At 34.2% G+C, this 10,761-nt stretch overlaps 1 protein-coding gene across 6 annotated transcripts in view; it reads left to right on the plus strand.

The window, feature by feature from the left end:
• ZC3H13 (zinc finger CCCH-type containing 13) overlaps window positions 1-10,540 on the plus strand; it is an 87,366-nt gene extending 76,826 nt beyond the window's left edge. For 4 of the 6 annotated variants that reach the window (XM_055089334.1, XM_055089333.1, XM_055089335.1 and 1 more), the window contains 4 exons: window positions 2,252-2,404; window positions 4,083-4,283; window positions 7,471-7,634; window positions 9,031-10,540. In XM_055089334.1, coding sequence (XP_054945309.1) covers window positions 2,252-2,404; window positions 4,083-4,283; window positions 7,471-7,634; window positions 9,031-9,201 — 689 coding nt within the window. In that variant the 3' untranslated portion in view covers window positions 9,202-10,540. The remainder of the gene's footprint in view (window positions 1-2,251; window positions 2,405-4,082; window positions 4,284-7,470; window positions 7,635-9,030) is intronic. The other 2 variants (XM_007129773.4, XM_024125895.3) reach the window with 1 other exon arrangement.
• Window positions 10,541-10,761: the final 221 nt, after the last annotated feature.

A 10,761-nucleotide genomic window follows, 5' to 3' on the forward strand; every position in this document is an offset into this window, starting at 1 on the left:
TTCAATGCTCCATTCCTTTTCAGATTTCATAGCAAACAAATATTTCCTTTTGAAAGGTCATCTGATATGCATATTGACTCCATTGTTTTAGGGAAAATAGAGTTTATAAGGAAAAGCCTTATGATACTTAAAAAATGTGTTCCGTTCATTAGTACTATCAAGGTAGACTTGGTTCAAATAAGCCTAAATGAAATAAATGATTACAGTCGTCCCTCAGTCCCTCAATATCTGCAGGAATGGGTTCCAGAGCCCTCCACAGATAGCAGAATCTGGGGATGCTCAGGTCCCTTATTAAAATGACTTCCCGCTCCTAGAATGAGGGACCCTGAGAAGGCCACATCCACCCTTTTGCCCACTCAGAGCCAGCCTCAGCCGTGGACATCCACTCTCCAATCCTTCACCCCTGATAATGCTATACAAGCTGACTTATGCCTCTGCACTCTGAATGGGCTTCCTTCTCTAGCCTTCTCTGTACCTGCTCTTCCCATTGCCTGATAGACCTTTTCCCTTTTATCTTCTCTTACTCAAACTGCAAGTCCCAGTTTATGCATTATTTCCTCTACGAAGTCTTCTCTGCTAAAGGTGCTTACTCTTTCAAATCGCCATAGCACCTTGTTTATACATCTTTAATAGCATCCCTGTGCCATATTATAATTATTTTTCCATAGTTTTCTCACCACTATACTGTACTCCTTTGTTAGGCACCATAGCTTTTCATTTCTTTATCATCAAGATTCTAGCAAGGATGCAATAAATGGCTGATGAATGAAAATATGTTCTGCTGTGCATACACGTTCTGCATCTTATTCTTTGGTGAATTACAGCCCAGGTTAACAATAGTAATGGCCCCCCTGAAAACTCTCCTGGAAATTCTGCCTCTACCAACTGTCCATTTCTGATGCTGGTGCTTACACCATTGTTCTGACATAACCTCTCTACTTCAAGCCCCCAAGAAACTTCTGGGATACTTAGTACATAAGCAGTAATATTTTATATTCTTTTTATTTGCTGTATTGTAGCACTAGTCCCAGAATAAAGTTCACATTCTTTTAAAACTATAAACATCCTTACATCTTTTGGTTATTTGGTTAGATATATTCCAATACGCCAACTGTTATATATTTTTTCTACTTGACAAAAACATTTCTGCCTCAGTGGTCTTCACCTTTTTATATCAAATTTGAATTTAAATGGCATCAATTTGTGAGCCATAGTACTATTGGAGGTACAATAGTATTGGGGTATAATTGAATATAATTTTAACCAATCATTGTAATATCTCTCTTGTGATTGGAGTTTGTGCCCTTCATCCCTAAAATATACCATTCATTGGTTGTGATCACAGATAACATAGCATAGAAATTTAGAGGTGAATTACCTATTGTGAAATGAAAAATTTTATCCAGTTAAAGTAGGACAATGAGTTTGATAAAGCTTGAAAAGTTAAAAATCCTATTATTTGCATTTATGTTTAGATGTATATCTGTGTAATGAAGTTATTAAAATTGTTTACTTTAGAAGTGAATGGCGGGGGTATGAGGAGATTACTACAGAATTTAAGAGTAGAAAATTATTAGAATGACTAGAAACATCTCAGTTTATTATATTTTATTTGTTGTAAGTTTTATAAAGCATGCTGTTGCATTTTGAAAACTAGTGTAAACTCAGTAAAGTGTATGGATAACACCTGATTAGAAATATTAAGTGTACTGTATAGTTTTGTGATAATTCAAGTTCACAACTAAGTCACCAGGAGACAAAGCTTTAGCCTAGGTAGTTGAGAAAAGTTGGTAAATAAAGAAATGGAAGGTATGCTAGTGGTTAAAGTTTCAAATAAATTTTACTAATTAGTTTGCAAGTTCTTTAAAATTAATGAGTTTATTTTGATAAAGAAAATGCATCCTTTTGAAATTAGATTTCTCTGGACTTAAAGTTTTATTATAAAAAATTAACAACATAATATCAACATTAACATGTTAGTGGTAGATTTTATTTCTCATATTTTAATTGTAATCTTATAACCTATTTTGATATTGCTGTCCATATTGTGTTCTTGCCATTAAAACTAAATTTACTTTTTAAGTTTTCTTTTGGAGGTATCAAGTGTTTTGAATAATTAAGAAATACAGTTTTCAAATAAAAAAATGCTTTTCAATTTTTCTTAGTGTGCACAGCCTCTCCTCTTTGGTTTCACTTAGATATCCCTTTCCCTTAACACTCTCTTTGGCATGAAATTAATTTTTCTGTTTAGCAGGAGATGATGAATCCAAGTTAGATGATGTGCATTCATTAGGATCTGGTGCTGGAGAAGGATATGAGCCAATTAGTGATGATGAACTAGATGAAATTCTGGCAGGTGATGCTGAAAAGAGGGAGGATCAACAGGATGAGGAGAAGATGCCAGGTAATCATTTGCAGAGGTGGTTGAATGTAAGAAATATTTAATTATGGTATTGATAGTCTTTGTTCCCTTTCATGCTGTAAGAATTGATAAAATGCAGTTAGAATTTTCCCATGTATGTTTTAATTAACATAGAAGGGCCAATAAAATGAAAATTATAGTTAATATGCTCTGCTCATTTTTAAGTAGACATTGCCTATAAATTGGAAAGGGCATTATTTAAAATAGCACAATTGTAAGATTTCCTATCAAACAGTGATTGTCTAGCGGTGTTTTAGATGGTAGGTGTATGGTACAGAGCTTCACAACTGTGCTGCCACAAACCAACTTTTGAAATGACTATTCAGAAATTTCCAAAGGTTGAGGTTATATTTGAACACTGTTCGTATACTTCTCTCTCTCAATTTTCTAAATTCAGTAATTATTTCCATTTACAGTACTTTATTCATTGCCAGAACTTACTCCAGTGACTATACCATGAAGCAGCCACCTGCAGTGTTCTTGTTGAATCATCCCAATTAGTCTAATTGTTACTAACAATTTTTTTTTTATCATAGTGAGGGGTTTTGCTTTGTTTGGGTATACAGAATTTTAAATTCTTATTTTGACTTAATTTTCTCTTATATTTTACAGTTTTTTCTACTAATGTATAATGTATATATGAGTGTTATCTTTATTATTATCAGCTATTAGGTATTTCTGAATAGAACATTATTTTGTTAATTTCCTAAACTCTGACTTATCAGTGGATAGATTATTCTCAATTTTAATCATAGCCACTGCCTGATTCTTAAATTTATTTCATAATGAATCATTCGTTTTTAAAAGGTAAACTGTGTCTGTGTATGCATGCACACATGCAAACTAAATACACTCCTGGATTTAATTAACCCTTGAAATGATTCTGGTACCAAGCTTCAAAACGTCAGACCTAATCTAGTGAAATGATGGAGTTCTTTCATTGAGATCTCTCAAGCAATTTAAATGCATTATTTGTAGGAATAGGTTTGCTTAGGTGTTTGCTTGCCTTTTTTTTTTTTTCGTTTTTGGGTTTTTTATTGAAGTATAATTGACATACATTAGTTTCAGGTACACAACCTAATGATTTGACATTTGTATACATTGCAACATGATCACCACATTAAGTCTAGTTACCATCTGTCACCATGCAAAGTTAACAAAATTCTTTTTCTTGTGATGACAACTTTTCAGATATACTTTCTAGCAACTTTTAATGTAGAAATACCATATTATTGACTATAGTTACCATGCTATACATTACATCCCCATGATTTATTTATAATTGCAAGTTTGTACTTCTTGATACCCTTCACACATTTTGTCTAAACTTCACATTCCTTCCCCTCTGGAAGCCACCAATCTCTGTATCTATGAGTTTGGTTTTCTTTTCATTTTAGATTCCACATATAAGTGAAATGGGGGGGCAGAGGCACTCGCCTGTGACCTCTTTGCCTCTTTTCCTTTGGTGAGAAAGTTATTTGTAGAGGTCCTTAAGCTTCTAAATACCAGTTTTTATAGAAAATCTTTTGTTTTAAGAATATCCCTTTTTTAATTTATATTGTTATTTAATGCTTTCTGTGGCTTGGAATCTGTATTTCTCTATAGATAACGAGAATGTATTTCTTGGTGTAATAAAATTCTGTTCTTTAACTTTTTGTAGATCCATTAGATGTGATAGATGTGGACTGGTCTGGTCTTATGCCAAAGCATCCAAAAGAACCACGAGAGCCTGGGGCTGCACTCTTAAAATTCACGCCTGGAGCCGTTATGCTGAGAATTGGGATCTCTAAAAAGTTGGCTGGTTCTGAACTCTTTACTAAAGTCAAAGAAACATGTCAGAGACTTTTAGAAAAACCCAAAGGTAATTCCGTCCCACTTTGACTATATAATGTTTAATATAAATATTAAGGTGCCTTTGAAAAGGGTTCTGTTCTGTTCTCATGTAGCAGTTACAGTATAAGAACTTTTTTTGAGGACTCACTTCAGTATTTAATCCTCATGGTCAAAGTTTGTTTTAATTTATTTTGAGAAAAATTGAAGCCTACAGAAAAGTTGTAAACATAGCACAATGATCTTACTGTATCAAAGTTACTTTTTAACAGGTAAGTTCTAATGTCAAAGTGCTCAGTGGTTTACCCAGGGCTAAATGAAGTAGAGCCTGGGGAAGTGAACTAGATATTGTTCATATCTAAGCAAATTGGTTATCTTGGCAACCCTTTCCCCTGGGAAATGGGGAATTCTACTCAAATGCAGGTGTTTAGGTTGAGCCTTTAACAAAGTGGTTAAGAGCTTAGTCTCTGGGCCAGATGGCCTGGATTCCAACAGGCACACCACTTACTAGCTGTTATTTAATTTATGTGTTACTGTTATCATCTACAAGCTGGGAATAATTATACCACCAAGTCATATGATTGTTAGGAGGAGCAAATGAGTTATTATTTACAAGTAAAACACTTAGAATAGTTTCTGACATACAGTGATGTTCAGTAAATATGAGCTGCTGCTATTTAGTTTAAAATATTTTATCGCATTGATTTTAGACCTTACTGCTACAGCTTTTCATTATTCCAGAACACTTTTAGTTTATAGGGTCCTTTTTTTTCTGTTTCTCTGGTACCTAGCTTATTATGTTTTGGCAGCGTATTAATACTTTATTAATGGGGAGGAGGAGTGTAAAAAAGGAAAGGAGGTAAAAGGTGAAAGCACTAAGATTATTTAATGTTATGTCACGTTCATTAGAGTAAAAACGTTTAGGAAAAAGAATTGAGCTTTTACTAATATAAAATTGAAAAAAAATTGTTTTACGTGTTTCATGATCCATGTTCTTTCTTCAACTGTTAGCATAAGCAGTAAGACTCCTGATTTTAATATGGCTCAGTATACATAGAATGTATGTGTAAGAAACAAATTATAATGGTGAATATGTGTTAACCTGACAGATGACCAATGTCTTGAGTTCTTGCCCCACTCTTTCTACTTTGATTGGTTCTGTGATCTTAAGCAAGTAACTCTTGTGGGCATAAAATGATGTAATGAAATCCCTAAGGTCTTATCCACATCTACAGCTATTTGCTCCTGTGACTCTTGCTAATGGCATTTCAAGTTAAAATCTATTGCGTAGTTAGCAAAATCAGACTATAGTTTGTCCCTAATGATCACTTACTTTAAACAATGAAAACATACACTGTAAAGAAGGATTTGATTGTTCCTTACCAAGTAGTCCTATTTTTTGGTGGTATGATAGCTTAGAGAACTAATATATGATACTGAATATAAGTTCCCTAAGGAATAGGACTTTGTTTTGTTTACTGCTGTATTGTCTAATGATCTATTCTTACTAATTACACCATTGCCTTGAAAAGTACCTGACACACAGTAGGTATTCAGTAAATATTTGTGAAATAACTGATAGTGATTTTTTTCTAATCCATTCGGTCTGCTTCTGTGCCCCAGTGCTGAAGAAAGTATATCTCCACTCCCATGTAATTTTTAAATTCTAAGGCTTAAAACAGAAAACTTGAATGTGTACTGAAATTTAAATTGCTTTTGTCCAGGTTTTCTGATTATAGTATGATTAAGTTCGTTGAAGCTAAACTTTCCCAGTTATTTTCGTTCCTTTGGTTTATTTGTACTTATATACGTGTTTAATCTGTCTCAAGTTATTTGGTGCTGGTCAGTTCAAAACCAGGAAGAGACTAAGTTTGGCCATGTTATACGTTCTAGGGAGGTTTGCAAGTGTGTTTTATAGTCTCCTGTTGTGAAAGCAGAAAAGATTTAGATAAAAAGTAATTTGTCCTAATGAGCACTTTTCAAGGAAGTGCATGGACTCAATGGAGCTTTCTTTGTTTGTATCTATAGTAGAATGGTGGTGAATGTTTGGTGCTTTTTTTTTTAATAGTGTGCGTTATGACTGTGTCATTGGTTGGCTCAAACACTGGTATGCGTGAATTACCTGAGGAACTGCCTTTTCTCCCCCACTAAGGTATCCTAGTTCCAACTGTGGAGAGTCTGTAGGTCTGGTGGTAGAGCTCTGGCACTGAATTTTTAAAAACTCCTTAGATGATTCTGATAGACATCAAAGTTTGTGAACTATTTCTGAGTTTTTATTTACATTTATTTTTGCTTTTGTTATAAACCTGTTCACTAGGTGTATAACTTACCGACTAGGTATATTACATGAGACAGGTTTCTTGTTAATTATCTAATCTGTTTATGCTGTGCAGTTCAGGAAATGAAATATGTAATGCAATTCCATTAAGTCTCAAATGTCTGTTTTGTTTTTACCTAGGTGTTATTTACTGTTTCCCTTTGTGGGCTCTAGCAATACCTGTTTGATCATGTTGCTATAGAAACACTACCTGATACCATTCATACTCTTGGCCAACTCCTGGAACGTTGGAGTAACTTTGAAGTTACTACTCTGTTATTTATTTAGATTAATGGCTGACCCTATTCTGTAAATTTTGATTTCTTGTCTATTTTTAACTCAATCTTTTTATTAAGTGTTTTCTCCCTACTTTGCATGTTATGACTTAAAACTAAGTGATTTTGATACATTGTCCCAGGTTTATACAGTGACCAAATATTGGATAAAATTTGCAGAGTATCTAACAAACAGCTAATCACTTTCCTAAGTTTTTTAGGGTTCACAGAATGTAGTCACATTACTACATTTGAATCTTGCCATAATAAAGTCCTGAATCTAGAACTTTCAGCAGTTGATGGTACACAATATATTGAATTTGACTTTACTAATTCTTAACTTGAACTTTTTTCCCCATAGTTAGTAATCCGTGTCTAAATTCTGTCTCCCAATTCTGCTTTTCTTATATCTTAAAGTGGCTATCAGAGCATTTATTTTTTGAGCCTAGCACCAAAACTACATGCTGGAGTTCTCCAACAGAGAACATATTGCCTTTAATATGAAATAGTTTTCACCACTGTTGGTAACTTTGATAAAGTATAGATAGACTTTGTGGAATATTCATCTAAGCAGTTGATACACTTCTATTTTCAGAAACCTTAATGTGTTTATTTTTTATTGAAAGATGCAGACAATCTTTTTGAACATGAATTGGGGGCTCTCAACATGGCTGCATTACTACGAAAAGAGGAAAGAGCAAGTCTTCTTAGTAATCTTGGACCATGCTGTAAAGCATTATGCTTCAGGCGGGATTCTGCAATCCGAAAGCAGCTTGTTAAAAATGAGAAGGTACTGTTGTTTCCTTAGAAAAATTGGAACATGTTTGTTGAGTAGTATGGATGACATATTCTTCATTTGATTGCTTTAAGGTGAAATTAAGGTCTCATTGTCTGCTTTTATGAATTTGGTTTCCCAGTCTTTTACACATGTAAAAGAAAGAATTTTATTAGAATTTATAGTACTTTTTATTTTACTTTAATAGTTTTGAATAACAAATTGTTATTGGTACTGGAAAAAAATTTTAAATAGTCTATTCCTGTGAAATATTTTTCATTTGTGAAGTTTCTTTAGATAATGAAATATACTAGAAACTTATTTAAATTGAAGGTCAAGGAAAAAAATTTTCCAGATACAGAGTGGTGAGGAGATTATACAGTGTTTATGAGAATATACCAAATTGAAGAGAGGAAATAAACACAAGTGATGATATGTAAACATTTACTTAAAGAATAAAGGAAATTGAAACTCAGCTTATTTTTGGTTTGGTTCAGGTAAGGAACCCCAGTTGAGAAAGACAACAGGAATTTTTTTGAACGATGACACTTCTGGTTGCGGTCGTGGTTACTTGAATATATACATGAGTGAAAACTCACAGAACTATACATAAAAAGCCAGTTTTACTGTATCACAACTTGTAAAATACTTTTTATAATGCAGATGCAGTCAACGCATCCCTCTTCCTTTAAAGATCCTAGAAGAGAAATAGCAGAATGCTGGAGATGTTCAAATCTTTATTTCATTATACACATGGTTGGAGAACATTTAACAAAATTTTATGACAATAACTTTCAAAACTGCTAAAGTTCCAATAATAGAGATTAAGTTCCAATAATAGAGATTACATTTTAGAACAAAGGAGGTAGTAGTTTCTCAGTAGACTGCACTGATCAGCTGTCTTCTGGAGAATTTGTTCAGTTCTGGAGCCTACATCTTATGGCATATCAACAGACCAGTAAGGAGTATGGAATGTTCAGTGCTTCTCTTCAGAGAATTGATTGTCATGTGAAAGTAAGATTGAATTAGTGTGTAGCTCCATAGAAGAGATATTATTTCAAAACATGGAAGAAATAGTACTGTTCAACAATAGAATGTGCAGTGTGTTTTTTGTTGTTTTGTCATTGGAAACAATGAAGTAAAAACTACTCGATTACCTGTCAGGGATTGTTGTGAAGATTCCTATTTTTTTAAGCAAGAAGTTAGACTAGGTGCCCTCTAAAGATTGCTTTCTTTTCTAAGATTCCTTGAGTCTGCAAACATTTCTTAATTTTGCTTTTAAATATCCAATACAGCTAATTTAATATTCATCACAAATTGATTTTTCTTATTTTCGTTAGCAGTTAACCTGTCTTTTCTACTGTCAACTAATAATGTACATGTTTCATTTGTTTTTGTTTTCTCCAAATAGGGCACTGTAAAACAAGCTTATACAAATGCTCCAATGGTAGACAATGAACTCTTACGACTCAGTCTTCGATTATTTAAGCGGAAGACTACTTGCCACGCCTCAGGACCTGAAAAGACTGAAGATAATAAACTCTCACAGTCCAGTATCCAACAGGAACTGTGTGTGTCTTAAGACTGAAGTCCAGGCACATTTTCGGTACTAGTTCCCTTCATCAGTGCATATTCTTTTTCAAAGTTCTTTGGTTTGACAAGTGTTATTAGTGACAAAGGCAGAAAAGACTTATCAGCCATGCTAAAAGAGTGACAGACTTTGGTTTAAAGACACTAGTTTGGCTAACAAGATTTTACAAAAATTTTTACACAGTACTTGATTGATACTCATGCAAAATAATGTGAAAGCATCTAGATTTAGTAGTTTATTCTGTACCTTTTGTTAAAACTGAAGACTTTGAAAATGGTCGTCCCCCTGCTCTTCCAGCCTACACTGATTTTTTTTATGACATGGAGCCACTGATTTATGTACTGGATCATCCTTACAGAAACTGCGATTTTTCTCCAGAAACACTGTGTTCACCAAATGAACACACACACACCATGCACCGCTGTGCTGCACAGGACACACAAAGCGGGGCTGGGCCTGCATGCTGTGTGTAGGCAGGAGCAAGCCACAGTCTTGTTTTCCTTTCTAAAATTGTAACAAAACTACTTAATGGCTCTTTGGTTTTTTTAATATATGTGCATTGTTACAGTGTATATTGGATATATTTCGAGTCTGAATGGGTTTGTTTGTTATCAGAGACTGTCGACTATTTTTATTTTTAATAAATGTACCTTCCCTTTTCTTGTTGTAGATTTACTTTGCTCTTCATTAATCTTACTCCTGATGTTCTAAAACACTGTCATCAACATTACATGTTTCATACTTCAGATATTTTACTGCTGAAGTTACTATTGGACAGCTGTGGATAATGCAATAATAGTTGAGGATGTACTTCAAATGTAGCTCAGTAATACTTGAAACAAACCAAGAGTTAACCAACCTCTGTAATCTGAGCTTTAAAATCCTACCATCATACTTTTCAGAGCTATAACCTTTGATTACATTAACCTGCCTCCAGAGTGGTGAAGAGAGGAAATAAATACAAGTGATTTTATGTAAGCATTTACTTGAAGAATAAAGGAAATTGAAACATTATTTTCTGTTTGGTTCAGGTAAGGAGCACCAGTTGAGAAAAAGAGGAATTTTTTTGAATGATTGTGGTCATGGTTACTTGAATATATACATGTGTGAAAACTCACAGAACTATACATAGAAAGCCAGTTTTACTGTATCAAAACTTATAAGATATTTTTTATAATGCAAATGTGGTCAAGGCATCACTCTTCCTTTAAAGATCCTAGAAGAGGGGGCTTCCCTGGTGGCACAGTGGTTGCGCGTCCGCCTGCCGATGTAGGGGAACCGGGTTCGCACCCCAGTCTGGGAGGATCCCGCATGCCGCGGAGCGGCTGGGCCCGTGAGCCATGGCCGCTGAGCCTGCGCATCCGGAGCCTGTGCTCCGCAACGGGAAAAAAAAAAAAAAAAAAAAAAAGATCCTAGAAGAAAAATAATATATAAATTTACTTTTTATAAATTATATCTGCTTTATTTTGTATGTACATATTTATCTCATGAAGTGGACTCTTAGAAGGATTTGAAATGGACTCCAAACTGCAGAATTTGTGGGCAGACAGT

This window comes from Physeter macrocephalus, chromosome 13 (assembly GCF_002837175.3).
Source record: "Physeter macrocephalus isolate SW-GA chromosome 13, ASM283717v5, whole genome shotgun sequence".
Lineage (NCBI taxonomy): Eukaryota > Metazoa > Chordata > Mammalia > Artiodactyla > Physeteridae > Physeter > Physeter macrocephalus.